This window comes from Amphibalanus amphitrite, unplaced genomic scaffold (genome assembly GCF_019059575.1).
Source record: "Amphibalanus amphitrite isolate SeventyFive unplaced genomic scaffold, NRLGWU_Aamphi_draft 000056F_arrow, whole genome shotgun sequence".
NCBI classification, from domain to species: domain Eukaryota; kingdom Metazoa; phylum Arthropoda; class Thecostraca; order Balanomorpha; family Balanidae; genus Amphibalanus; species Amphibalanus amphitrite.
In genome coordinates, this window is record NW_024881552.1 from 47,551 (window position 1) to 75,511 (window position 27,961).

The window sequence follows — 27,961 nt, forward strand, 5'->3', positions numbered from 1 at the left end:
TATGATCGGCCGTGATTGGCGAGCGGCGCCGGTTACCGGCCACGCTGCCCGACATTAAAATGGAGATTGCCAATAGCTGCCGACGAGGGGCCAGCTCAGACGGATGGGGATCGATGGTCGGACATTACTCGTCGGTCGTCGAGGATCCATCGTCATTCATCTCTGGGGGTGGGGCGGCTCGGCCTACCGACAGCCCCGACGCCCTCACCGACACGGCAAATCATGATCCGAGACGCCCTCGCATCTGCCCGTCCGTTCAGAGACTGGCAGCATAGAGGCCACGTCACGAGCGGTGGAGGTTACTTCATTGTAAGCAAAGGCTGGGAGACAAACATGAATCAGACGGAGACAACACCCACTCATTAGAACTGTCTTGCTGAGACTGAGAAGACTTCAAGACCAAAACAAATCCCTCAGCCGCAGCCTTCAGCGATTATCCAAATCGCGCCAATGTCGATCAGAGCAGTGGCTCATGCTGACTGATCTGGGTGAGCTCATGATACTCAGCTCAAACGTTGCAACCGCCTTCAATCTTTATAACAGCACAGCGAATGGTTTGCATGAAACGTCCGGATTAACTGCTGGGAGCAATGAGCACCACCCATACCCTTCGAGCCACCAGCATTCAGTTATACAAACCTCGCTCAGCTGCCAGTCAAGTTCACTTCTGATGACCGACCGAATCCTGTGAAATCGGGGTATCTATCGTTCAATGGACAATGGAAGACCTCATGGTATTGCGACAATTGAAAAATTCACAGTCCAGACCACCCTCCTTAAAACCCCTCTCCTGGTTTGACGTTGACGTTCTGACGTCAATCATCCCCGTTCTTTGTCGATATCTCCCCTCTGCAGCACGATCCCAGTGGCAGATGTAATACCGTCATTACACCACCCGGCTACTAGTTCCAGTTCGCTTCTGACGACCGATGGAGTCGTGTGAAATCACCTACAGCATCTACTAGGTCACGACGCGATGTGATCCGTGGATTAGTGCAGTCAGTACCGCTCGGAAGATAAGAGCGGATACGAGCATCGATGGGAAATAAGATGACAAAGATTCATTGGCAAGCCGCGCCAGTTACCGGCCAAGCCGTCCCGACATTAGCATGAAGATTGCCGACAGCTGCCGCCGACGTGCCAATGCCACACCCCTGTGCGTAGTGTTTCGGGTGTTCTAGATCTCTGGACAACTGACCATTGGTAGAACTGCCCACTGACAACGATCAAACGCCTTCCGATTTTGGTATCAACCCGCGCCAGACAATATGCACCGATTAGCTTCGGCAGCCACGTGCCAGTGGGATTTGCATCACTGATGAAAAAAAGACCAGCAGCGCAGGACACAGACGGCATCGAACACCGCACAGCGCCCCTGTGCAGCACGAGACATCACAGGAATTTTATCAACTCTCCCGGCTTTGCGACCGCCGAGTCGACCGCAAACATCCCCCGGTGCCTCCGTGTGTCGAAGACAGTGGAAGAAGACAGTTTGCTTTCATATGGCCCCATGTTTTCCCCAGAAAGTCTAACACATTTGCAGGAACTCTCATCGCGCAGAATGGGATAAACCTGCATGCCAGAGCGTGCCACTTCAGATGGAAATTCCCCAATTTGGACATCTCTCCAACCGGCACGGGCCTTGGATGTCATACCGCACGTCAGCTCAATCCTCTCTGACAGCACGGCTCAACGTGCAATTAAGCCGCGGCTTAGAGGAATAATCAGCCTGCAAAGTCTCCCCGGGCGATAGAGCAGCTCTCGTCTGTCACCGCTCGTCACGGCAGCGGCTCTGAGCGCCTTTCCGCCGCGCTGGGGCTCTGAGCAGCTCTCGGCCGGCGGTCGGGGGTGAAATCTCCCCCCGATAGCTTGTAAGACCGGTAACCGAGCTGCTGCGACGCTCAGAGGGGGCCGGGCGATGTCTGTACCCCTACGTAGACCCCAGCTCCACTCCCCTGCAATGGGAGCACGATCGTGCATCAACAGGGCACGATGCGGGCGGTCCGCCGCCGCCGCCGGCCCGCGGTACTGTCGGCCCCTGGTGACCCGAGGACCGGCCGCTCGCCACCACCCCTGCCGACACGACTCGTTCTGTCGGTGATTGTTGCCAAAGCGCCGGTCACCGCCGCAGCAGCGCCCCGCCGACGCGTAATGCGCCGTCCCGAAAACACATCTCCGGGCGAATATATCACCGTAATCACGACGTTATACGGCGTATACGTCAAAACTCGGCGGCGGCCGGCCGGCCGAGGCCCCGACCACCGTCTCCATTGTGAGGCGCAGCGCAGGCTCCGCCCCCGCCGACCGGCAGCCAGTCAGGACGCCGGACGCCGCCGACAAGCAGTGACGTCGATGAGGCACCTCCAAATATGGTCATACCGTATAGCGGGGTCTCTGGGGAGCGTGGTCAGTGTTGACAGTAGAGCGGCGAGGAGCCCGACCGGCGAACGCGGCCCGTCCGTCCGTCCGTCCGTCGGCGCGACACGGGGGAGTCGCAGCCCCCAGGGAGCTGACCCCTTCCTGTGTGACCCCCCGGTGACCTCAGCAAGACCACCGGAAGTGACCTGAACCCCCAGTGAAGGACAGTGACCTGGTGTCAGTGTGAACAACAGTGACACACGAACAATACGGTGGACAGTTTGGGCTGGGGTCCCAGTGAAACAGTGCACTAGTGAAACAGTGATGGTTGTGCAATGTTGTGCGCTGTGTGTGATGATTGTGCAGTTAGGGCGTAGGTCGATGGTATCGTTGATTTATGGGTCACCCGGTGGATATGGTTAGTAATCGCCACTGTGCGTATTGATTAATGAAATAACAGGGCGTTCACTGGCACCTACAATTAAATGAAACCTCTATCAGGTAGTGCTATTTCGCTAGCCGGCAACGCCCAGATGGGTAGAATGCCTTTGTTAAAATGTGATGGCATATCTAGACATCTGCTTGTTCTTCAGGATTAGCCATAGAGCGCCCGTAAATGTATAGACGCGAGTCATAAATTTCCATTCAATCTCGTTGTCGGTAATGATGCCACCTGTGTGCCAAACTGTACATTTCTCAGCCGCTGTAAACGATCCGTGGCCCGGGGCAGCGCCACTGTCTGTCGGCCGGGGCGGCGGAGGTCGCGGAGGCGCGTGGCGCGGCCGTGCGCCCATCTATCGTCTGTCGAGATCCGCGCGCGCGCCGAGCGGTGTGACTTTCACCGGAGCGCCGCGATACGGCAGGCCATGTCAAATGATCGGTGTAAATCGAGTCGGAGGGCGATCGGCGGCCGATTAGATGGCCGCCGCCGCCGCTCGGCAGTTTATCATGCCGGCGCGGTGTCGGCCGTATGCTAATGGCCGGCGCCGACAGCGCGCGCCGCCGCCGTGTAAGCAGCCAATTAGCGCAGTGGGCCGGGCCGGGAGGTCTCTCCCGGGCCAGTGTGTGTGAGCGAGACAGAGGAAATAAAGTCGACAGGGCGGGGGCGTTTGAAGGGCCGGCCGGCTAAGAGTCGGGTGTGACCCGATGGGGGGGGGGAGGGTGAGGGGGGAAGGGAGGATGGGAGGAGGGGAGGAATTGGGAAGATGCGGAGCAATGCCACAGCCCTATCCATTACAAAACCAATTCATTCAAGCACAAACACATTTCAAATAATTATCGGCATCTACCCAGCACTTAAATATAACAATTGCTGACATTCACAAGTTCTTACGATCCAAAGTCTATCGTGCGGTACACCATCCGCCACACTGCACATTTCATTGGGTTCATTTCACCGCGTCAGCACGAAACTCAGGTCCAACCACATCACGGACTTTCTCCAAAACTGCAGCCATTCACAAATCCTGCAACTGCACTACACCGTAGATCCAATCATATGTAACCAACGCCTTGATAAAAACCCACAAGGCAGCAACTCCCTCACAAAGAATCTCAGTAGCTGCAGAATCAGTAGAATCAGTAGCTGGAAACGTCTTGTCGTTTTCTTCAACACAGAGCGTGCAGTTGACTCCCTCCACCCTCGCCCCTCTGGGGAGCAGTGGAGGGTATCACGGGCCACTTTTCGCCATTCCTGGAACGGGTCCGCACAGTCGCGCAATCTCTGTGTCTGATCTGGACCCGCCCGCGCACAACCCGGCTCAGCCGGCGGGTTATTACAAGCCGTGCGCCCCGCAACACATCCTCACATCGCGCGATCATACCGGCCGGGCACACGCGTTTTGTGAATATCCGCCAGTTTCTGGACCCAATGCGGGTCACCTGTAGCCGGACCCATCACAAATTCATCTCATTCACCTGACAATCGCTCGGAGATTCGGACATTTGTATTCATTCCAGTGGGGATGACGTAAAAGCGAACGTCCATGCTGCTTCACAAGCTGACAGTTGATAAATTCAAATTTCGAGCTATTCTTCCGGCGGTGTGCCTCGGACCAGAAGCCCGGCATGAATACCAAAATAATTTTGCATCTCTGGATATCAAACAGGATCAACCGGAAGCGCACGGTTCCTCATCCCATCAATCAGCATTTCAACTGCTGCTGCTGAGGTCACTTTCAAGCCGTCACATATTCCTCAGCTAGTGAGCTGGTACAGCTGAGTGAGCTGTATTCTGTCGGGCTGCACCTCTGCGCTCTCAGCCATTGACATCTCCCGTATCCTGAGTCTCCCGGAGCTTAGAACTTCTCCAACGTACCCCGGCCGCGTCCCGGCACTCCCCTTGTTCCCCCGAGCATTTCATCCCACAATCCCCGTACAAAACCGTGAGATGCAATAGCTCCGATCTGTGCTGCTTCACATACAGCCACGGCATCCACCGTTATAGGCGAGGGCGCTAAGTTCCATAATCCAGCCTTAGCTTGATAAAAAGGCACACAACCCTCGTGCACTACACTGCACGCGAGTCGCGAACACTCAACTCTTCAAACGACCGACGCCTCCAGTCCAGGTATGTTCATCCACCAGCCACGACTCAGCGCCTTACTCAACACCGCGGTGCATCCGATCCGCACCCTGGGCTTCTGATCTCCAGTCATGACACAATCTCTCACAACCACACGGCTCCGCGTCTTCTCGTATCACTCCCGTGCTGTGGCATTTTCTGCTCGGTGGGCGGCCGACCGGCGGGCGCTGGGCGGGGGCGGCGGCGGCGGCGGCGGTCCCGGCCGCTAATTGGGTCCGTGTGAATCCTGCCGCGCCACGTCTCCGCCGTGATCCATCGGCTGTTTGCCGGCGGGCTCATGCTAATGAGTGGCGATGAGTGAGCGCCGCCGCCGCCGCCGCCGCTGGCTGCGCTCGGGTGCCGCTCGCCGGGGGGCGGCGAGTGGCTAGTGACCCATCACCGGGCGCCGGTGCCCCGGGGCGCGGCCGAGGTCAGCCCGTCCGATAGAGCCACCGTCGTTTGTCAGATGTCAGATACACCCGGTGGGTCTGATAACACGCTAATGACGTGTTGAATCATAATTCCGCCATTTGCGAGCCAGTCGATGACGTGAAGCGTAAACGTCTGGAAATTGGACACGCTGCGCCACTTCCCGGCTAAATTTCACATCCTGCCGTTAAGTGTTTTCCAAACCAGTCTCTGGAGGTCGGGGCAATTCGGTCGGCTGCGCTCGGACGACCCATAGATACCGAGACCACATACTTGAGTCGCGTATCTCAGAAGAAGCTGTCGACAGACTCCCGTCAGGCACGCCTACCTCCCAAGTTCCAATCTTCGCGATAGCATCGCCGCGCGGCGAGCGTCGGCGCGCTGGCCACGCGCCCTCTTCTGGGCGGCTCTCGGTCAGTTCGGTCACGTGCCGGCGCTGTCACGGCGCCGCTCTGAGCTCGGAGCACGCCGGCGCCACTCTCATTCATTCGCAGCGGGCTCCGGATACGCCGAGAACGCGTCCCGACTGCCGAGAGAGCCGCCGCCGAGGCGGGGGACGGCGGGGAGCGGCGGCAGAGACCGGAGACTGCAGGGCTGCACAGCAGGCTAGCACCGACCGCAGCGGTCGGGTGGGGCGCTGAGTGGCGAGACGGGGGCCGGGGCCACCTGTGACGGACGAGGCGGGCCGCATAGAGGCGCTGCGGAGGGAGGCGCCCGTTCAACCGATGGCCCGGATCTGTCTTCGCAAGACGAGCTGCAAACTCGTGCACGACGCCTGCAAAATGTCGCTCGAGTTTCCGTTGCACGTTCGATGTATTGTGGCCATGTCCCAGAGCCGTGTTGTGTTTGTCGATTGAACCGATTTGTGTGGAATAAACTCTTGTTTCAGACTTTTTGTGTGTGCAGTTCAATTCAACTTGGAGCATGACAACGACTTGAATCACAATGTCACCATGAGACACGCAGTCGCCGAGTCGACCCCCAGTGCCGATCATCCTATTCGCCAATGTAAGGCACGCAGTCGTTGAGTCGTCCCTCTGCGCGATCGTCCTTCTATTCGCCACTCTCCCAGTTTCCCCTTAGTCATGTTCTAGCACCCGTCGGCGGCGCGCGCGGCACACCGCTAACCGTGCACTGCCGCGTGCTCGGCGACCTCTTTTCCCGCTCGCGGGTACGGGAAAATGGTTATCTTTTCCTCTGAGTTTTGACGGCGATATCGTGGCATCAGTGAGCTCTGCCGGACACTCGCCGAATTACGGCCATCGATAAGCGGCGGCGACACCGCTAGTCGGAGCGGCGCGTCCGCGCGCGCAGCTCCGTCGACAACATGCACCCGGCTCTCTACCTTTGTGTATATTTACCGTTATGTTAGGTACAGAAAGAGTCAACAACACCATATGCCATACAGTCAGGTCACTGTGGGTTAACGGTTAACACTGCTAGACACTTAAGTAAATCGCAAACGATATTCTCTCTCTAAAGTACAGCATCCACGATGCAAGAATTCAACACGACCACAATAAAACAGGCTCCACCGAAACAAGGCGGCTTACGCCGGCGAACACGGTGCATTAGCGCGGTCTACCTAGCGACTACGGAGGGCGGTGGAGCGCTGGCTGCGGCCGGCGCTCTCGACCCTCCTCTGATGGGGCGGTGGCGAGTGGCAGGATGGGTCGGGGAGGGCCACACACGCTCTGCCCGGACCGCGGCCGGCACCCGTTCGTTATGCATTCTCCGTCACGGCGCGAGTTAATCAATCACATGGCCTCGTACATCACACCCGCGGCGCCAGCGGCCGCCCGGCTCCCTCACCAGTCCCTGGCTCGGCTGCCCGTCGGCCGTACCCGTTCTCGCCCCTGTGTTTCCTGCTCCGTCCCCCGTTCTCCCTGTGTTCCCCTGTTTCCCCTATGAACCCCCTCCGGAAAAGTGGAGGCGGCGCGGTGCCCGGCCAGCGCGGCGCGCGCGTCACAGTTGGGGTAGGTCAGCGGCGCCCACCAAAGATGGCACGGACCAGTTCTTGTTGATCTCTTTATGACCGAGTCGGCCACGGTGGCGACTAAATTTGGTGGTGGTCGCGGTGGTTTTTCGGCGCGCCGCGGTCGGCGGGAGGTCGGCGGCGGCGCGGCACGACACGGCCTATCACAGCGCCGCTGCCGCCGGCCGAGCCGTCCCAAACTCCAGTGTGCGGACGACGGGGGCCCTGCCTCCCGCCCCATCGCCCCCTCCCCCGCCGCCGGCCATTGCACGTCGTACAGCGTTCGGAGTCCATCGGACCGGGTCACACCGGCTTCCCAGCAATAAATTAAACACCTGTTAATCATCACACGAGTTAAACGCGACGCGCGCGGCGGCAGTAGGGATCCACGGGAACAGGTGCGCGCATCTGGCCGGCCGGCCCACCCCGCCCCCTCCCGGCTTCATTCCGGTCGGCAACAGCCGTAACGCGCGCAACGGTAAATCGGCTCTGAAAATGGAGATTGGCGGTGCACGGCCGCGCGCGGACGTGCTGCTCGCCTGCAGCCGGCAGCGCCCGGCTCGTCTGCCGCGCCATATATGGACCGCGGCGCCGTGCCGCGCCGCAGCGCGCGCGCGCGTCCCCAAGGCCCATTCATGGTATCGGCGGCGGCGGCGGCTGCAGCGGCGGCCGGCCGACCGGACCGGTCAGCTACCTGGCCCGGTGAGTCAGCCGCGCTGCAAGCCGCCCGATCCCACAGACAGATAAATCCGCGGAAAATTGGATCTGGCCGCGCCTTATACGGGCCGGCAGCGGAGGACAGCGGCGGCGCGGCGCGCGCGCGCGATGACCGGTTATGGCTGACGGCGCGCGACCTGCCGCCGAGCTATGGTGATGAGCTGCTGTCGGCCACCGGAAGACGCCGACGCCGGGCGCGGGTGGGCACGAGCCACGCTCCCGGCCTCCGCGCCGCCGCTGCGGGATTGTCGGACGGGCTCGCGCGGACAGGAATGGATAGACTGGCCGCGCGCTCATGCAGACAGGGATGGATTGGTCTAATGGTCGGCTACATAGGTCTCATGTTCAGCAGTCGGTCGGTCGGTCGGTCTGTCGGACGCACGCCGGAGTCCCGCCGCGCGGCGCGGCGCCGACCCGTGCCGACCGGTCGGTCGCGTGTGTCGTCTGATGCGTACTGCACTCCATCTACCCGATAACCGAGGCCGAAAAACCGCGTCCACCGCCCAACAATGGGCGGCGCACGACAAAAATCGCCACCCGAGCAGCGCCGGCGGCTGACTTTCCTGTGAGCTGTGGCGGCCGGGCGGCCGGCCGGTGGCCGTCGACACGCCGAGCCCGTGCCACGGCGGCCCGTTTTCCTGCGCGGCCGGCCGGCCTCTGCCGCGACCTCCGGCCACCGCACGCACCGACCGCCGTCACCCGAAGGCCGGCCGGCGCAGCTGCGCGAAGTGACCGGCAGCTCGCCCGGGCGGCGTCCCCTCCGTCCCCGTCGGCAGCACACAGGTGGCTGTGGTCGACCGGCCGCCGAGCGCCGCACGGCACCGCCACGTTTGGGCACCGTCCGCCGATGGCATCGGCTCAGTCCAATTTCGGCAGTGATTTCATAAAAGCCGCCCAAACAGAAGGTCGCCGCGGTTTGCCGGAAAGACGGAGATGATTTCAGGGAATGGGGATGCTGCAGTGCAGTGGACCAGCCGCAGCGGAACCCCAGTTCTCAAAGGACGTAACTCAGCTACCCACCCGATACCGGTCGATGTCAGGGGACGGATTGGCCTGGATGACTGAGCGGGGACAGCGTTGGGTGGCCGGGAGGACGGTGTCGGTACAGGAGGACGGTGAGGTGTCGGCGTGGCCGGCGGTCGCCCAGCGGCCGCGCGATACCATCGGCCGACCGTTACAAACGACGCTGGTCGTCGCGCGCGGCACGAGCGACGATATCGGCGCGACGCACCGGCCGCCAAATAAGGCGGCGGCGGCGGCGGCGGCGGCCGGCGCCGCGGGTCGCCGATAATGCCGCCTTATCGCCGACGAGGCGCTGAGACGGCGGCGCGATGATGAAGGGCTGGCCGGGCGGCGGCGGCACCTCGGCTGACAGCCGGCCGGCCGGCGGCGGCGGCGGCGGCGGCGGCGCGTGCCACTCGCCGTCTCCACCGGCCGCGCCGGCCGCACACCTGGCCGATCGACGGACCGTTTCGACGGCCGCCGTCGCCGATTTGGGCATGAAATTGAAAACATAAGAGCGGCCGGGATGGCGGTAATCGGTGCCGGAACGTCTCCGACGCGGCGGAGGCGGGGGTGGAGAGAAATGATCACCGCTCTGGGCCATTAGGCGCGCCGCTGTCGTCGCCGCCGCGGCGCGCTCGTCTGCGGTGCGCCACTGACGCGGCACATCGTTAATCAGTTGGCGGGCGGGCGCGGCGCGGCCGCCGAGGGCGGGTCACGCTGGGTCAGCTCGGCGGTCGGCCGGCGGCCGCTCTGAGCACACCCAATAAGCCGGCCGCCGCACGCCGGTCGCGCCGCACACCGCGGAACATAAATCCACCTCCTCATCGAACCAACTCGGACGCTGAATACAGAACGCCGAGATTTCGGCATAAATCGTCTGGCGCGGACGGCGTGTGCAGCTGGACGCGGTAGCCGGCGCCGGCGCGGCCGATGACCATAAATAGTAGCGTCCGCAATCAATTAGAGCAGCTCGTCGCGGCCCGGCGGCGGCGCGGAGCCACCCCGCCGGCCGACGCCGCGAAACTGGCCATAAACAGACGACGACGTTTATGGCCGGTGTCGGTTATGCATAAGTCGAGCTAATTTCGCGCGCCAGTTGGCTGACAGAGTGGCGCAGTGACCCCCCGGCGGGAGCGGGTCAACGCGGCGGGTCAGGTCATGGAGGCACGCGGAGACGCCGGCAAGGGACGGGAGCGACGGCGCCGTATACACAGACGGCCACACAGAACAATGAAGCGGGAAAGGTCTCAAAGCCGCAGTCTGCGGTTGACAATTTGCGAATTTTTATCACACTGCCGTTACTTCCTTACAAACTTGCACGACAGAAAACGGCTCCGGCGTCTTTTTGACAGTGAATGTGCAGTTCATTTAAATGAGCAAAACATTTGTAACGCTAAAAAACCGAGCGGGTTTTGACAAAGATCTTCATACCAGGTTCTTTCGGTAACTAATGGTTGAACGGTGCTCGTCAATTTGCATGACAATGTTCCAAACGTAAAAAGGGGAGGCCACGGGCCCGTGTCGACGGTGCTCCAGGTTTCTATTTCCCCGTCGGACAGTAATGAATGTTGGCCGACGGGTCGCGTTTGGCTATCCACGTGCGACGCAGTGCAATCGGCGGTACCGTAAAGTGGGGCTATTTGAGACAGTGGGGCTATTTGAGACAGTATTTAAAATCGCTATAAAATGAAGATCGTTTGATTTTTGTGTGATATATTTGCACAGGGAGGTGTGGAATCGAGCGGTAAATCGCCTGAGCAAAAAATTAAGCATGAATCTTAAGTGGTTTTTATTTTATAGCAATTTTAAATACTGTCTCAAATAGCCCCACTGTCTCAAATAGCCCCACCTTACGGTACATGAAGAGTGCCGGCCCGGCCCGTGAACCATTCAGCACCCGTGGAGCGGACGGTATCAGTGGCGCCGCGCCGGCGCGGTGCGGGGAGACGAGACATGAGTGCAGGAGCAGCGGAGCGCCGGAAGTCGGGCGCCAGGTGGCGGGGTGAGGCACGGATCATGAACTGAATGGTGAACAGAGCAGTGGCGAGCAGAGAGCACCAACAATAGGGACGACACACCCGCAGTGCCGGCGCCCGGCGGTGTGCCGCCCGCCGCAGTCGCCGGTGCTTACTCGTCACTGACGGCCCAAATAGATCGCCACTATAAACGGCCGGCTTTAAAAGGCCGCGTTTTATGCCCGGTGCTTGGCCGATCGGAATCACCGACAGCGGGGCACTGCACAGCTGGGAGATGGGGGCACGACCGGCCCGTTCCGGCCTCTGACGTGTTCGGTGACCTGGCCGCGCGGGTCGGCCGGCCGGCCGGTCACCATGGGCCATGCATCAGAGCGGCGCGGCGCGGCGCGGGAGGCCGCTCGTGTCGCCCCACGCGCCGCGCACGCGCCGCCGACAGCTGAATAGGCGGCCCGCCGAGCGCCGTGATGCCGCCGATTATCTGCCGCCGCGGCCGGCCCCGGTGACGCCGGCCGCTGATGAAGACGAGCGGCTCGGCGCCGCGCCGCGCCGATTGTGGCCCGCAGCTCGGCCGACGACCGGCCACCGCCAGTCATCGCCGCTCTCATAAATAACCGCGCTGCAGTCGGACGGTCGCCGCCGCACGCATACACAGCGCGCCGCGCCGCCGCTATCTCGGCCGCATCGGGCGCAGCTGGCGGCGGCGGCGGCCGCGGCGGACAGCCCGTCGGACGCAGCCGGGCGCCGACGACACCGGCCGACGCAGCGCGCTGAGACCGACCTCACACCGCGGCACCGTCCGCCGGTGACCTGACCGCCGCCCAGGGCGAGCTGCCAGGTCAGCGGCCATATCGGCCGGTCGGCGATAGCGGCGATACGGCGATACTGGCGGCGATAGCGCGGCGCCCCGCGGCGCGGCCCCTCCTGTCACTCGGCCGCCATTCAGCCGCTATGTAAATCATCCGACTTCACACAATACGACGGCGGCCGCGGTCGCATCTAAATAATGGTGGCGTCCGGCGCGCTCGGCGACAATAAGCCGATGGCCCGATAGCCGGCGTGACACCCTGGCGCCTATTAATCGGGCCCAGATCGGCGGCCGGCGGCGGCGGCGGCGGCGCGAGCTCAGTGGACCAGAGACAGCCACCGCCGCCGACCGGCCAACAACAGCCCCGTCCGGCCGCACACACTCCGGTACCGACCCACTTCATTACAATGTAATTTGCCGGCGTGCGCCGCCGCTCGGCACGCCCTGGAAATTAAACGGCGCGTTATGGATGAGAGAAGCAATCGGCGCTGGTTCGTCAGCCATCGATCAGAGGCGCGTCGGCGGTCCGGAGACTGAGTCTGGCCGGCCGGTGGGGGACGACGGGGAGCCGCCGGTCACGGACGCCACACAGGGTCACGGCGGGTCACGGGACGGACAAGGAGAGGAGAGGACAGGCACAGTGGACTGGGGGAAGACTGAGCTGGAATAGGGCAGCCAACAGCGGCAGAAGCCAACTGAGAATGCCGGGCTGTGATATGGAGCCCGGATATAATTTATGATGAACCAGGAGAACAGACGATTTGACATCGAATAGGGAAACACAAATACAAATTTGGAAAGCGATGGAAAATTAAAAGACAGGAGAAGAAATAAAGGTACAAGCCAAGATAATCACATAGCTCCGCATTAAAAGAACGCCTGGCTTTCAGTCAGTGATCTCTCTCCCTGCGATGTCGGTAACAGGTGACGGGAGGCACAAAAAGACCGACGACACGGCAGTGACGGCAGCGGCCCGACCACGCGTAACGACGGACCGCGATAGGACACGAATAACCGGTGCAAAAACGTGACGAGACGTGTCGGGCGGCGCGACTTTGCGTAACAGGTGTGCGGGCGGGCTGGCCGAACAAGAAGTGGAAGTCGTCCCTCATGCACGACAATGGGGGTGGACAGGCGGCGGAGGTGTGCGCTCGGGTGGATTTCAGGGGGACCCGGCAGCAGCTCGGAGTTCTGTAGAACGGTGACACTGGGCGGAGGCAGTACGATCTGACCAAGGCAGTCCGTCAGTCTGTCAGTCTGTCCGAATGGGACCCCGCTCGGCGGCGGGCGGGGGCGGCAGCGGCGGGCGGGGGCGGCGGCGGCTGACCCTGGGTCCCTGAGCGGCTCGGTTCGGCGCTCGGTCGCCATCCATCATTGATTACACGACCAATTAGTGGTGCGGTGCTGTGGGCGGGCCGGGCCGGCGGCGGCGGCGGATCCAGAACCGAGGGTCCCGGCTCGACGCTCGCGCCGCCGCCGACCTGACCTGGCGCCCGCCGCCCGCGGCCCATCGGGCCACCCGCCGGCGGCCGCTGGCACCACTGGTGAGCTACCAGCGCGCGCAGACCACCGTTCGACTAGATGGTGCGGCAGCGGCCGGGGCGGCGCGGGGCGGCCGGCAGGGTACGCAGGTGTCCCCTCCAGCGCATCCTTCCCCGGGTGGCCTTCTAAACCCGCTCCACCCGCTCCCTCCCAACCCGACCATTTCGGAAACTACCCGTCCCTCCGCCCTCCACCCACCGACCTCCCGGCCGGCGCGACCACCGGGCGAGGAGCGCTTCTCCGGCGAGAGGGACCCAGACCGTGGACGGACACGAGCGCCGCGCGGACCCCAGCCCGACGGCAGAGGCAGCACCTGCGCTGGTTGACCCGCTTTGAGTTACCCACTCGTGTGTGTGTGGTTAATGCCTTATCAAAGGTAGACGTGATAACAACGGTGAGGCTCTTGGTTAGGCATCCGGCCTCTGTGGAGACAAGCACAGCTGTCTCCTCCCTCCCTTTTCCCCTCCCCTGCAATCTTCAGGCAGCCGAACAGCCGACTCGCCAACGACAGAAGCACGGTGCACGGTGCAAAAGCGTCAGCCTGCGACACACCCGTGCACAGCTCACACAAGCAGACACACACAGACACGCAGACAAGCACGGGCAGACACCCAGATCGGAGAAGACTGACGGGCGAAGGCGGCGACCGTCGGAGGCATGCGGGAGCAGCACGTCAAGGCACAGAGCGGCGACTCGTCTGGCTCTACAGCTAGGCCCGTCCGTCCGCCGGACGACGGCGGGTGGAGGAGGAAGAGGCGGGCGCGGCCCCATGCGGTGCGGTGCGGGCCGCGCGGCCCACCAGCCCCCTACCGACACACGCTCGGCAGGCTGCCGTGGCCGCCCATACCAGAGAGCATCTGGCCGGGCGGCGGCGACAGCAGCGGGCTGTGCGGCGGCATGGGGCTGTGCGGCGGCAGCGGCGCGTGGCCCAGCGGCACGTGCGACACGTGCGACGGCGACGGCTGGCTGCCGTGCGCCACGTGCTGTGCGCCCGGGTGCGGCGTGGGCGGCGGCGGCGGCACGTGCCAGCCGTGGTGCGGCGACATGGCCGCCGGGTACGGCTGGTGGTACTGGTGGTGCGCCCCGCCGCCCACGCCCACACCGTACATCATCTGCCTTACTTTCTGCTCGTCTTCGTTGATGTTGTAGCAGAGCTCAGTCTCCTCGAAGCCGGTGGCCGACATGCGCTGATCGCCGGTGCCGGGCGCCGACGCCGACGGGTCCGGCGAGTTGAGGCACGTCTGGATCAGCGCCTTGCCCGCCTCGGAGGTGATCATGGGCTGCAATTTACGTGTGGCGAACGTGTAGACGTGGCCAGTCTCTGAGGCCACGAGGAGCATCACCTGGGTGCCCGTCAGAGTGGACAGCTCGTAGGCCTGCGGGCACACAGACAGGGAAACGGTCAGACATCGGCTAACAGACACTAGAGTAGATACACTGACATCAGACGAAGAGAATACACGGGACAAATACTATGGGTTAATGTTAGGTGTTTGCTTTATTGGGATTTCATGGCGCCCCAAAGGCAGTGGTTAATTTGCGCCCCAAATGTTTGGTAGATATCCCTAAACAAAAAAAAAAAAAAAAAAACGTTGTTCACTGATACCAGACCCGGATATAAAAAGGCATGTGTTTAATTTGGCGAAAGGGTTTTGATCTTGCCTAGATCAGGCGCCACCCGGCTGCCCGCGCACGATCTTCGGACTGCCCCGTCTGAGAACGCCAGCATGTCGTGCGAGTGGGTGAAGATGCTGCCGATATCGTCCACCAGGAAAATGTATTCCAAAGTGAGAGTGGCGCCCGCCTCGACGAACAGGACTTCAAACTTTCGGCTACAAGAATGTCATTCCCCCATCGGCCCTGAATCGACTACAGTGTTACAGTATTATGCAGCTCAGAGCACCAGTTTCTGCCGCGCGGGCGGCGGCGGCGGCGGTGGAGAGGGAGAGTGCGTCACTTATGATTCCCGACCAGCACCGGCTCGGGCGCCTTCCGTGCTAATCCCCGCCAGGTGCGTGTGTGCGCCGGTCCGCGCAGCTGGGTTAATCTGTCACGGTGATCGCCCAGGCAGAGCAGAGCGGCACCCGCCCTCGGAGTCCGACCAGCCCGTCCCGTCTCCGGCTCCGTCTCCGGCCCAGATGAGTCGCGCGATAACCACCGATCCCCGGCCCTCCACCGCGGCTCGCGCCGACCCTGACACACTGGTTACGCATATGCGTGCAGCGGCGCTCCCGCCCCGCCGGCCGATCCGACAATCCGACCCGAAAACCCGCCTCAACCGGTGCAGCAGCCGCATAATATCCGACCTACCAGCCGGCCGCCAATGCCACGCGTGAAAGCGAGAATCCATCGAGTTCTTATATGGACGAAACGGGCCGGTCCGAACCAAAAATGATGGCCCGACAGCGACCGATAGGGGAGCAAGGACGGCGCCTCTGGAACGGTAGCGGGCACGTGCCACCGCCTAGAGACGGAAGAGCGCCCCAAAAGGCAGCTCGGTGTAAGGGTGACGATGGTAGAGGCGGAAAAGAAAACAGCTGGGGAAGAAAGGGACTGAGTGGGACTGTCTGCCGACTACAGAAGACAGTAAGCTAGTGGATTAGATCGAAAGCAGCGATAAAGTGATAGCAGGTCAGGGCCGAAGGAATCGGCCAAGGCAGGTTGGGAGTAACACCAGATCGGGAGCCGGGTACGAGTCAAAGTGGGGAAACTTGGGTGCGTAACATAGGTATCCCGTAACGGGGGCATCTTGGAAATAGTCTTGGGTAACCTGGGTCTGGACAGCACTGCAGCCGGCCTGGTCAGTAAGTTGTAACAGACACCTCAGGGAGCTGACGAAGCCGCCGAGCCGTGGGTGGCAGAGCCCAGGAGCCACGAAGCTGGCGGAGTCGGAGCACGGGTGCCAGAGCTGGGGGGCTGGCAGAGGCGAGTAGCTGGCAGAGAAGGGTACAGATGGGAGCTGCTCGCGGTGTCCCCGGCCACGTGTGACGGACGGCCGACAGTGGCCGCAGCCGCGGGGGACCGACACCGGAGAGTGGCCGGTGACGGACGGCCGTGTCGGCAGCGGACCGACACCGGAGCCGGCCGCCGCCGCCGTCTGTCCCCGTCCATGTCGCCGGGTCAGTCACTGCACACCGCGGAGGACGCCAGTCACTGCCGACAACGGCTGCTCTCTGTTCTCTGCGGCTGTTCTTGCCCTACGTCCACCATACACCCGACACCGCAGTGAACGTCAGTCACCGGTCTGCCCTCTGTCCTCTGCCTACCGTCCACCCATTACAGCCAGCGCGGCGTCGGCAGCGTCCACTGCACACAGATCCGCAGCTGCCGTCAGTCACCGAGGATCGCCCACCGGCTGTCCACCGTCCACTATCCACCGACAGTCGACACCCACCTACCCTCCTCTCAGCTCCGCCAGACCCTGACGATAGTTGACATCCCTCCGACACACCCCATTGATCACAGCTGCTCAGCGGGACCATCTCTTGTTCCCCTCCGACCCGACGGCCGACATCATGCCCGGACGGCCGCGGCTGCCGTTACCCAGCTGAGATATCCAGGTGCCGGTAACCGAGCATCCATTCACTGTCATCACTGTCGTCAACACCCTGACAGGATCCTCACCACTGTATGGTAGCTGCCACGGCCAGCGAAACCCCGTGTTGTTCAGCATAGCCAGATAGCTCGTTCAGTCTCTCGCCTGTCATAGAGCAACGGTTCACCGGGGTTCAGAAACAACAAGTAACATCGAACTGCTGGTGCAACTGGTGCCGAAGCATCCGCTCCGTGTTTAAACGGCTCGGGAAAGGGTGTCAATCAACAGCATCGAACCAAACACGGCGCGGGGCTCCTCAGCAGCGGGTCCCCGGAGGCCGCAGCTCCAATCGGGACAATGCAAAACAAAGCAGCGACATGCATGTGACGACACTCGATCTGGTGATACCCCAGGATGTGGCGAGCTGACCGCAGTGACCACCTGTGACCAAAGCGGGCCACAGTTGCGTGACAGGCCACCGCGGCGGGTCAGCCCAGGTCAGGGCGTGGGCGAACGCCGGTCTTCAGCGCACTGCCCACTCCAAAAGCCCTCCCGCAAAAACGCCACCAAATGCCAGCGATGTCCACCCACGGTCCACAGAACAGGAAACCCGGTCCGTCCGGCGCACCGCAAATCAAACCTGCTCGTCTGGCCCCCCATTAGCCTCCCAAAAAGCGCAGACGGCTTTTTGACGCGATGTCAGCGCCCGATGGGTTTTTCCTTGGTGGAGGTCCCGCCCAACACGCACATGATGACCGTGCGAGCCAGGCGAGGCTCGGAGTCAAAGGTGACATACTCCAGACCTAGCACGTGGGTAGCACCCCATGTGACCATCGGGCTATACTAAAACATCGTTTGTGACCTGATGTGACCCTGTTGAACAGACAATGACGGCCGCAACTGATTTGGGAGCTTCGGACGCCCAGACTGCAGATGTCCTCAGCGCCTATCCACGTATGACATCACCTCGCACCACCGGGCCGGCATCACCGGCTCATTGGCAGCACCCCGGCAGATGCTGGCCGCTGTCTGCGGACAACGAGGCGACAACACGTCGCCGGACACGGTCCGCGGACATGAGGTGAGCACTAAGCAGCCAGAGGGCAGCGTCCGATCGCAGTCGGCGCCGATCCGATCGGAGGGGTACCCGACAGCCGGCGCGTCCCACCCGCCGCCGGGCCGAGATCGTGTCAGCCGCCGCGGAACCGCTGTTCTCCTGACGGCTACCAGCACTAGTGAGCTCCGCCGGCAGGCCGCGCCACGCAAGCCGACTTTCTCGGCGAATACATTTGCCCGGTATTTGCATGTTAACAGCGCCGGGTACGCGGCCAGTTTGGATCAGCACCGTGTGCCGGAGAATGACGAGCGGACCAGCTCCCGGAAACGAGCCACTGGAAATTCACCACATAGCTAATGAAGCGCCGCGCACAGCCTGAATCCCAATCACAGACACCACGTGTTGACAATGCACAATAAATGAGACACAAATTCATTGATGGTTGTCCATTGTTATACGAGCAGACTAGTCACCAAACCAAATAAAAACAACACCATGAGGAGGGCAAACCGAGAAGAAAGGTAATTGATGATGTTTGAATAAATCGCACCAATGCAAGTTCGTGGCCAAATTCACCAAAGATTGATTCCTAATTATGTGTTCGATGACTGGATATCGTAAAAAACTATAAGGCTGCGCAAAGAATGGCTGATTCGTCGGAGCTGTGGAATCATGTCCGAGGTGTTTGCTGTCTGTCATTGTTCGCATTCTCCGTCAGCGTTATCGGCGAGCATATCTAAACATAGCACCTATACAATGACACGACTTAGACCAGTGAGTCTGCTTCGCTTGTAGACATCGTTTAAGACGGTCTGAACAGCAAAAAAGTCGCCATGCTCCTTTCACAGTGAGTTAGTCGGTAACAGCGATCACAATAGGCTCGGTCTTTGTGGTGATAGCAGGGAAGAACATGCGTCTAAAGTAATATCCGGTCGTTCGTCACGCGGTTATCTATAAGCGACGTGTTCTGAAGCGGCCACCGATCACAGCGATAAAGGAAATATATGTTATCCGCCAGTGGCGCAGCCAGGATTTGGTTTCGGGGGGTCTTTGCCTCCAAAGCGGGCCCCCTAGTGTGCGGGCCCCCACCCATTTTTCAGAATCTTTCCATATTTCATATGCATTCTGCTGAGCGGGCCCCCTTTACCTACACGATAACCCTGAACGAGTTTGAATCGGAAAATTTTGATAGAACGGTATAGCTCCGTATAGCAGTATACAGTAACGGTATAGCAGATAGCAGTAACGGCATAGCAGAATAGCTCGGTAATCACCCGGTGTTCAATTTCTACGCGAATTGACCATGATAGAAATATGTTACTACAGGGTCTTTCATAATGAATGTTACTTTTGAAAGAGCTATTTCTCAGGACATATATGTTCCTCATGTAATATGTACCATCACATGGAACAGAAACACATTAGCGTTTTTGCACACACAACTTTCATTTTAATGCTCCTCAGGAATTTTCCACTGTATCGCCCTTAATTAAGGCACACGTTTCGGCCCTCTGACGAAGGTGTCGCACCCCGCGCCTCACAACGTCTGGGTTCAGGCTTCCAGCAAACCTCTCCACTGTGGTTCGCAGTGGATGGCTGCAGGAGGGTTTTGTCTCAGATCTGCCAATGCGACTCCCCAAAACCAGTAGTCCAGCGGGAGAGGTCAGGACTCCGTGGTGGCCATGGTCGCTCGGTGAGGTGGCTGATAACGCGCTCTTCCAATTTTTCGATCAGCCACTGGCGCAACAGCTGCCGTGGTGCGCACTGTGGCACCATCCTGCTGGAACCACAGGCCGTCTCTTTGAACCTTGTCCCTGACCTGAGGCAGAAGCATTCCTTGAGCAGCCTGAGGTAAGCCACCCCGTTCAGTGTTGACGCAGGGGAGAGCCAATGGATGAAGACTTGTCCGTCGACCGTAATTCGTAATGCGTTTTAGTGGTGTCGACGTACTCTGCTTTTCCGTGAAGGAAAATTGGCGTTGTGAATTTTTTATTTTTTGGGACAAAACCCTAATCAATTTGCAACAATACGCATATAAAATTCACGCGAAAGTGGTAAATTAAGAGCTCCTAACTAAATGTTCAAAAGTAACATTCATTATGAAAGACCCTGTATGAGGTACGAATTCGTATCAGGCCGAAATGTGCCCCTTCCGCAATATGCATAGCATATATGCTAACGGAGCTGTTGCCTGCTTCTATCGGACAATATTTAAGTAGTCCCATGTGCCTGTCTTAAGTCATCTATTGGCTGCTGTAGAAGATTGTGCCCTTATCCTTCTTCATTACGTAAATTCGATCACAAGAAGTTTTAACCCTCGCCGGCACAGGGGGAGGAGATAATGCAACCCCTAAGGGTTTTCGTGAATAACTCGCGTAAAAAGGGGCCGATCGCAACAACACTTTCAGTACCCTCGCATTGATCAGTTTTACACCTACCCTAGAAATTGCATGACCCTGACTCAAATGACCTTTCACCTGTGACCTACTTTCCGAGACCATGTTTGGCCAGAATCGCGATTCGGCGTATGCCGACTCGCATTAGCCGCGCGTTTGCAGTCTTTTCGTGGTTTCAAGAGTTCAAACATGTGAGTTGATGCTGCTCCCATGCATTAGAGTGGGTGTCAAGGCCACCTGAAGGTCAGGTCATTGACCTATGATGACCTCGGTACTTTTTCGAATTATACATGTTTCTAGGCTAGTTTTTGGAGCTGAATTCGAATTTAGCAACCATTTGAACATTCACGAAGTAGTTTTGGTGCCTTCGTAACATGTTACGAAGCTGCTAGAGGCGGCTAACACGTAGGTACTACAAATACCCGGCAGGACCCCTACTGGTTGACCTGACCTGACCTGACCCGACCTGACCTAAATGCATAAAGGCATCATTTGTGATCAAAACTAACACGATAACTATTCGTGATCAGCACCCCGAAAAACCCTATAGCAGCCACACTTTACGACGTTCTAACAGGTCCCGATTTTCCCGATTCTTGGGTAATTGACCTGACCTGGAAGGTCAACCAATGACCAAGAACCTTAAAATTGAGTATCATCGGCTTACTCTCGTCACGGACAACACGTTCGTTTTTTCCGCGAAGCTCTAGCTCGATCATGGGCCAAACGCGGGGGTCGTACCACCCTCCCCCTTGTGCCGTCGAAGGACGCAAAATTGCTGGAATGGCCTGTGCCGGCGAGGGTTAACGCGCTCATATGGGACATGTATTGCCTTGGGCCGGGTTTGCTGTGGTGTGGTGATGTGGTGACGTAGATTCTGTCTGCTATCGAGGTCCCGGCATGGTGTTACTTAGCGCGGGGTACAGGCCAGACCGTTGCGCCTAGTGCGCTGAAATTTTCACGATTTATAGATCAAGGATGGGCAACGTGCCGCCTTTGAGGGTCTCAGCTCGATCGGATCGATAGTGAGCACATGGCGCGTGCTTAAAAAGTGCAAATTCGCGTCATAGACTTTACAATACATGTATAAATCGGCTTGCAAAATCGTGCGAAAATGGCTAAATTTGCCCGAAACTGGTCCGGTCCCCGTGCAGTATCTCGGTAACCGTGGGCCCGATCGGCACGGGGAACACAGTATCGTGTAGAGAATCGAACGGGCTATCGAATGGTGTGCGGTGCAGGGATGGCACGCGCCACGTGCACCCGTGAGGGCACTTATGCTGGAAAATTGACGTTTCGGACAGATTTGGGACTTAATGCTATTTTCGGGTGACTGTTTGACGGAGCGGGTTCTAACAACGCCTGTTGGCAAAAGAAATGCACAGCCTCGCATGAAAAAATTGTGAAAAGCTAATTGATCAAAAACAAGGTGGAACAAATCGCTGGAGAAAATGGTATTTGTTATTGGCTTACTTAATTACACGGGTTTTACTGCATAACCTGTTACGTTTGACAAATGAAAATGGCATAGTTGGAAAGAGCATTCAATTTTGTCCAAAATCCAACCATCGCTTTTGCATGCAGTATTCTTAAAAATATAAATGTTTCAAACCTCTACATAGTAACTCATCGATGGCTTTCATTTTTCAATAACCTACGTCAACATTTGTTATAAACTAAACTACATATGACATGTTCTATAGTAGAACGCATGCTCATCAGACACCAGCACCTCGATGCGATGGATTTTTTCCCAAACCAAAATGCTTAGCCTGATCGACCGAAATGGACACATAATCCACGGACACAAGACCAACCAAACGCCCACCGATCGAAAATACCCCTTATTCGCGTTGCGGGGCAAGCGGGTCACCCTAGCGGGCCCCATTCAACCGGGGACCCGGGCCCTATCCACACGGGGGCGCGGGCCCTATCCACATGGGGGCCCGGGCCACGTTCACCTTGGGCTCCGGGCCCCGTCCCCCCGGGGCTCCGGGCCCCGTCTACCAGGGGACCCGGGTCCCATCAATCCGGGGGCCCGGGCCCCGTTCTCCCGGGGGCCACCCGGGGGTCCGGGCCCCGTCCACCCGGGGCCCGGGGCCCGTTCTCCCGGGAGGCCCGGGCCCGTTCTCCCGGGGGCTCGGACCCATCCACGGGGGCCCGGGCCCCATCCAACCGGGGTTCCGGGCCCCGTTCTCCCGGGGCCCCGGACCCATCCACGGGGGGCCCGGGCCCTATCTACAAAGGGGGCCCGGGCCCGTTCTCCCGGGGGCGCGGGGCCCATCCAACCGGGGGTCCGGGCCCCGTCCACCCGGGGCCCGGGGCCCGGACCCATCCACGGGGCCCGGGCCCCATCCACCCAGGGGGTCCGGGCCCGTTCTCCCAGGGGCCCGAGCCAGTTCTCCCGGGGGCCCGGGCCCCATCCAACGGGGGGTCCGGGCCCCGTCCATCCAGGGCCCGTTCTCCCGGGGCCCCGGACCCATCCACGGGGGCCCGGGCCCCATCCACACAAGGGGCCCGGGCCCGTTCTCCCAGGGGCCCGGGCCAGTTCTCCCGGGGGCCCGGGCCCGTTCTCCGGGAGGCCCGGGCCCGTTCTCCCGGGGCCCGGGGCCCCATCCAACCGAGAGTCCGGGCCCCGTCCACCCGGGGCCCGGGGCCCGTTCTCCCGGGGGCCCGGACCCATCCACGGGGGCCCGGGCCCCATCCACCCAGGGGGTGCGGGCCCGTTCTCCCAGGGGCCCGAGCCAGTTCTCCCGGGGGCCCGGGCCCCATCCAACCGGGGGTCCGGGCCCCGTCCACCCGGGGCCCGGGGCCCGTTCTCCTGGGGGCCCGGACCCATCCACGGGGGGCCCGGGCCCCATCCACCCAGGGGGCCCGGGCCCCATCCACCCAGGGGGCCCGGGCCAGTTCTCTCGTCCGGTTAGATTAGGACCTCTCTCCTCCCTCCCTCTCTCTCTCCCCCTCTCTCTCTCTCTCTCTCTCTCTCTCTCTCTCTCTCTCTCTCTCTCTCTCTCTCTCTCTCTCTCTCTCTCTCTCTCTCGAGCGGGCCCCTGACAGAAATTTCGGGGGGGTCAGCTGACCCTCTGACCCCCCCCCTGGCTGCGCCACTGTTATCCGCTGGTTGGAATGGCATGCCTGCATGCGCCCGCCCGGCCGCTGTATTTTTGGGCGATAATTAAAAACGACACGCTGGCGTGTGAGGCTGGCGTTCAGTGTCCGTTCTTTTGTCAACGGACAACTGCAGGAACCGGGCCGGCCCGACTGTCGCGTCGTGCACGCCAGGCGGACGAAACCCCTCAGAAATGCCACCACTAATGAATGCCACCGGTCTCGGACGAGACGTCCGCAGTTCAATGAGCGCATCATATGCTGAAACTATACGACCGTATGTATAATGCATGCGATAAGTGGAACCCGAACCTGAATTAAACACTTCCGCAGCAGTCATGGGTAGTTTGCACATGACCATTTGTCTCCGGGGCGGCTGTCCATATAGGTATTTATATCGTTTTACTGCTGAGATGGAGAGGTGATGAGCCGCCAACCGCTCCTCACTCAAATAATCGGGAAAAGTCGCCCTGGGTCGCTTTGGAAACGGGCACAGACGGGAGTTTCGTGCATTCAAAAGCGGGTAAATTTGTGGAAAATCATTCAATTTACGCTTATATCAGCTCAGAAATTACGCTGAGCGTTGCACAATCGAAATAAAGCTCAGCGCCCCTGTCGAATGTAGCAAATGCGTACAGCCTAACGCATAACTACAACAGGTGAACAACATGCACGATTAATCTACCATGATGGTGAGTTAGACAGATTTTCCTTGGCAGAGGGATGGAGGGGGGGGGCAAAACAGCTAGCGAAGTCGAATGGTCGTTAGCGGCAAGCGTAAAGAGCAAGAGCCAATGCTCTTATAACGCAGCCTTCTTTCTTTTTTATTTTGCTCCCAGCAACGAATAAAAATGAAACTTACAAAAACTCCGAAGCCTCTATAGCTCCAGTAAATTCAAACCCAATAACAGTATAATCTATATCCATCATCAAATCATAGCCACTGATTTAATGCAAACACCTTTAACCCTCGCCGGCCGAGGGGGGGGGGCGGGTGCCGCCCCCCCCCCATAGGGTTTTTTCGCGATAGCTCCGAACACGCTGGTGATAGAGAGCTGAAACTTGGCATACCTGACCTTTGATCCAAGCCGGATCTTTTGACACCAACCGCATTTTTGGGTCAGGTCAGGTCACTGACCTATGACGTCATAAGTGAACCTCTGCACGGTCTTCAGATGTCGCAACTTCGCAACGCCCTCACTGCCAGAGGAGATGTCACAGGGAAATGAAACTTGCAGGATCTAGTATCCATTATGAGTCCCACAACTTGTATATCTCGGATTTTTCCTAAAGGTCATATGAGGTCAGGTCATTTTTGTGACCTCACCATTATAAGTCAATGGGGAAAAATTCAAACTGCTATTCTGGCGCCGGGAACGATCTCAAACTATCTCAAGCACACAGAATCGTGATTTGATGCACTCCTTGCAAGGTTAGATGCGTCACTTTTGCAATGTTGACCTTGCGTGACGTCATTTATGACGTCATCAAGGTCAAATTAGTTTTTCGTCAATAACTCTTGATCAAATTGAGCTAGCGAGTCGGGAAAGGCACCAATGGACTCAGGAAGGCCTGCCGAATCGAATGATATGCGACATGACCGCTTTCGACCAACTTCGTGACCTGGGGGTGCTGACCTGACCTTGACCTGAGGTCAACACCCCAAGTTGACCTGACCCGGACAAAAAGTATATCATTCGACGCGCCTGAGCGAGGCGAACACGATGCGGCCAAAATCGGCGCTCTGCGGCCGTTTTTTGCGAAGTTATTCACCAAAAACTGAACCGTACCCTGGGGCACTTGACCTGACCTCAGAGGTCACCGGTTGACCTAGGACCTTAAAATCGGGTACCAATCTCTGCGTCTCGTAACGGCGCACACGCTCGTTTTTTTCCGCGACGCGCTAGCTCCACCAGGGGCGAAACGGCGAGGGGGGGTCGTACCCGCCCCCCCCCCCCCCCTCGGCCGGCGCGTATGTAGAAAACCAATAGGTCCGGCGAGGGTTAAATCTGCTGGGACCACTGCTGCCGATCAGGCGATGCCGTGGGGCAGTACAATGATTTCGTCCATTTTTCACAGCGCCATCGAGCGCATTGCAATGCTTAGGAAGCCATTCGCCAGTCTTTGACCAGCATGACATACTGTCACGCAAACTGGTTTGGGAAAGCCCCATCCGGCTGGCAGGTCACCTCACTTTGTGCCGTATCGATAGCTGATGTACCAGAGAATGGCGTGCGGCTTACACGTGGTCCAAACAATCACACAACAGTCACCCTGGGAGGGCTTAGCTACACCCAGAAAGTAGAAGCACAAGGCAACACATAATATAGGTAAATAAGAACATCAGGGGTGCGGAGCCGGAGCCGGAGCCGGAGCTGGAGCCGGAGCCAGTATATTTATCCCGGAGCCGGAGTCGGAGCCGGAGCCGTGAAACAATATAGCCCGGAGCCGAAGCCGGAGCCGGAGCCGTCAAAAAAGGGGGCGACTCCGGTTCCTTTTTTTTTTTTTTTTTTGAAGAGGAAAAATGATTGACCTAGTTCGGTTTGACAGTACAAGGCAGTAAAACATGTGGTATTCAAAATATAAAAATAGCCTTGTTATGCAAATACAGAAGCAACGTGCACCAATCCCATCGTCTTTTTTCCTTCCACCCGTATCTGATTGCATAGGGGATGTACTGAGTACTGGAGCCGGAGCCGGAGCCGGACCATTTCACTCGGAGCCGGAGCCGGAGCCGCAGCCGCCATTACATTTCACCCGGAGCCGGAGCCGGAGCCGGAGCCGATTTTTTCTCCGAAGCCGGAGCCGGAGCCGTCTAAATTTCCACGGCTCCGCATTCCTTAAAGGTAGACTGCCACCTTTTTTTACACAAAACGGTTTTCACTAGAGCTGAGCCACCTATGTCCCAGACTGAAGTCGGTTTTCCGAAATTCGAACCCATTTGCGAGAAATCGGAGACCAAAGTTTAGTTTGATGCCATTTTTTTAGTTCAAGAAAACCGACATCTCTACGTTTATCGATAACTTTGAAACATTAGTTTTCTTATCTTTTGGCAAAAATATGTCGAAACTTTGATTGTTTCGAGATCAGAGAAGAATTTTGGAGTGTCAAAATAAAATTTAAACTAATATATTCAGTAGTTCATTTTTTTCCAAAAAAGTGTGGGAAATGGGGTTTAACATGGGCCAGACCCATTCCAAATGAGCCATGATTTTTAAATGTTTTACGAAGTTAAACATTATGGAAAGTCTAGATAAACATAAGATATAAGATCTAGAAACATAAGATTTCCATATCTAGAAACATAAGATATGGAAGCGACAAAACCCGCTTCCATATCTTATGACCTTGAAGTCTAGTGATGTGTCATTGTGTCAACATTGTCGCTAGACATTAACCGATTGATAATTTATGATAATTGATAATTTTTTTACGCGATTCACGTGATGACAGCTTGCCAGGTGAATTCTAAAATTTCGTTTTATCCAGGGAAAAAATCATGGGCCGATCTGAGAAAACTTTTTGAAGGTGGCAGTCTTCCTTTAACCCTCGCCGGCACAAGGGTTGATGCAACCCCCCCCCCTAAGGTTTTTCGCGAATAACTCGCGTAAAAAGCGGCCGATCGCGACGAAACTTTCAGTACCCTCGCATTGATCAATTTTACACCTACCCTGAAAATTTCATGACCCTGACCCAAATGACCTTTGACCTATGACCGACCTCTTTTCCGAGACCATGTTTGGCCGGAATCGCGATTCGGCGTATGTCGGCTCGCATTAGCCGCGCGTTTGCAAGCTTTTTGTGGTTTCAAACGTTCAAACATGTGATTTGATGTTGCTCACATGCATTAGGGTGGGTGTCAAGGTCACCTGAAGGTCAGGTCATTGACCTTTGGTGACCTCGGGTGACCTCGGTTCACTTTTTCGAGTTTTACATGTTTCTAGGCTAGTTTTTGGAGCTGAATTCGAATTTAGCAACCATTTGAACATTTACGAAGTAGTTTTGGTGCCTTCGTAACATGTTACGAAGCTGTCAGAGGCGGTTGACATGTATTACGAATTCCCGTCACAACCCCTACCGGTTGACCTGACCTGACCTGACCCGACCTGGTCTAAATGCTTCAAGACATCATCTCTGATCAAAACCAGCACGATATTCGTGATCAGCACCCCGGAAAACCACGTAACAGCCACACTTTACGACTTTCTATGAGGTCTCGATTTTCCCGGTTTTCGGGTCATTGACCTGACCTGGAAGGTCACCCGATGACCTAGGACCTTAAAATTGGGTATCATCGGCTTCCTCTCGTGACGGGCAACACGCTCGTTTTTTCCGCGAAGCTCTAGCTCGATCAGGGCCAAACGCGAGGGGGGTCGTACCAACCCCCCCCCCCCCCCTTGTGCCGTCGAAGGACGCAAAATGGCCTGTGCCGGCGAGGGTTAAGAACGGGGAATATTTGTTTCTGGTCCCTAAAAAGCTGTTTCTGGCACCTAAT

General features: G+C 58.5%; 1 protein-coding gene across 1 annotated transcript in view; it reads right to left on the bottom strand.

Annotated features, from left to right (window-relative positions):
• LOC122378220 (serum response factor-like) overlaps window positions 1–27,961 on the bottom strand; it is a 57,957-nt gene that overhangs the window by 20,794 nt on the left and 9,202 nt on the right. The window contains exon 2 of the mRNA XM_043359038.1: window positions 14,492–14,746. Coding sequence (XP_043214973.1) covers window positions 14,492–14,746 — 255 coding nt within the window. The remainder of the gene's footprint in view (window positions 1–14,491; window positions 14,747–27,961) is intronic.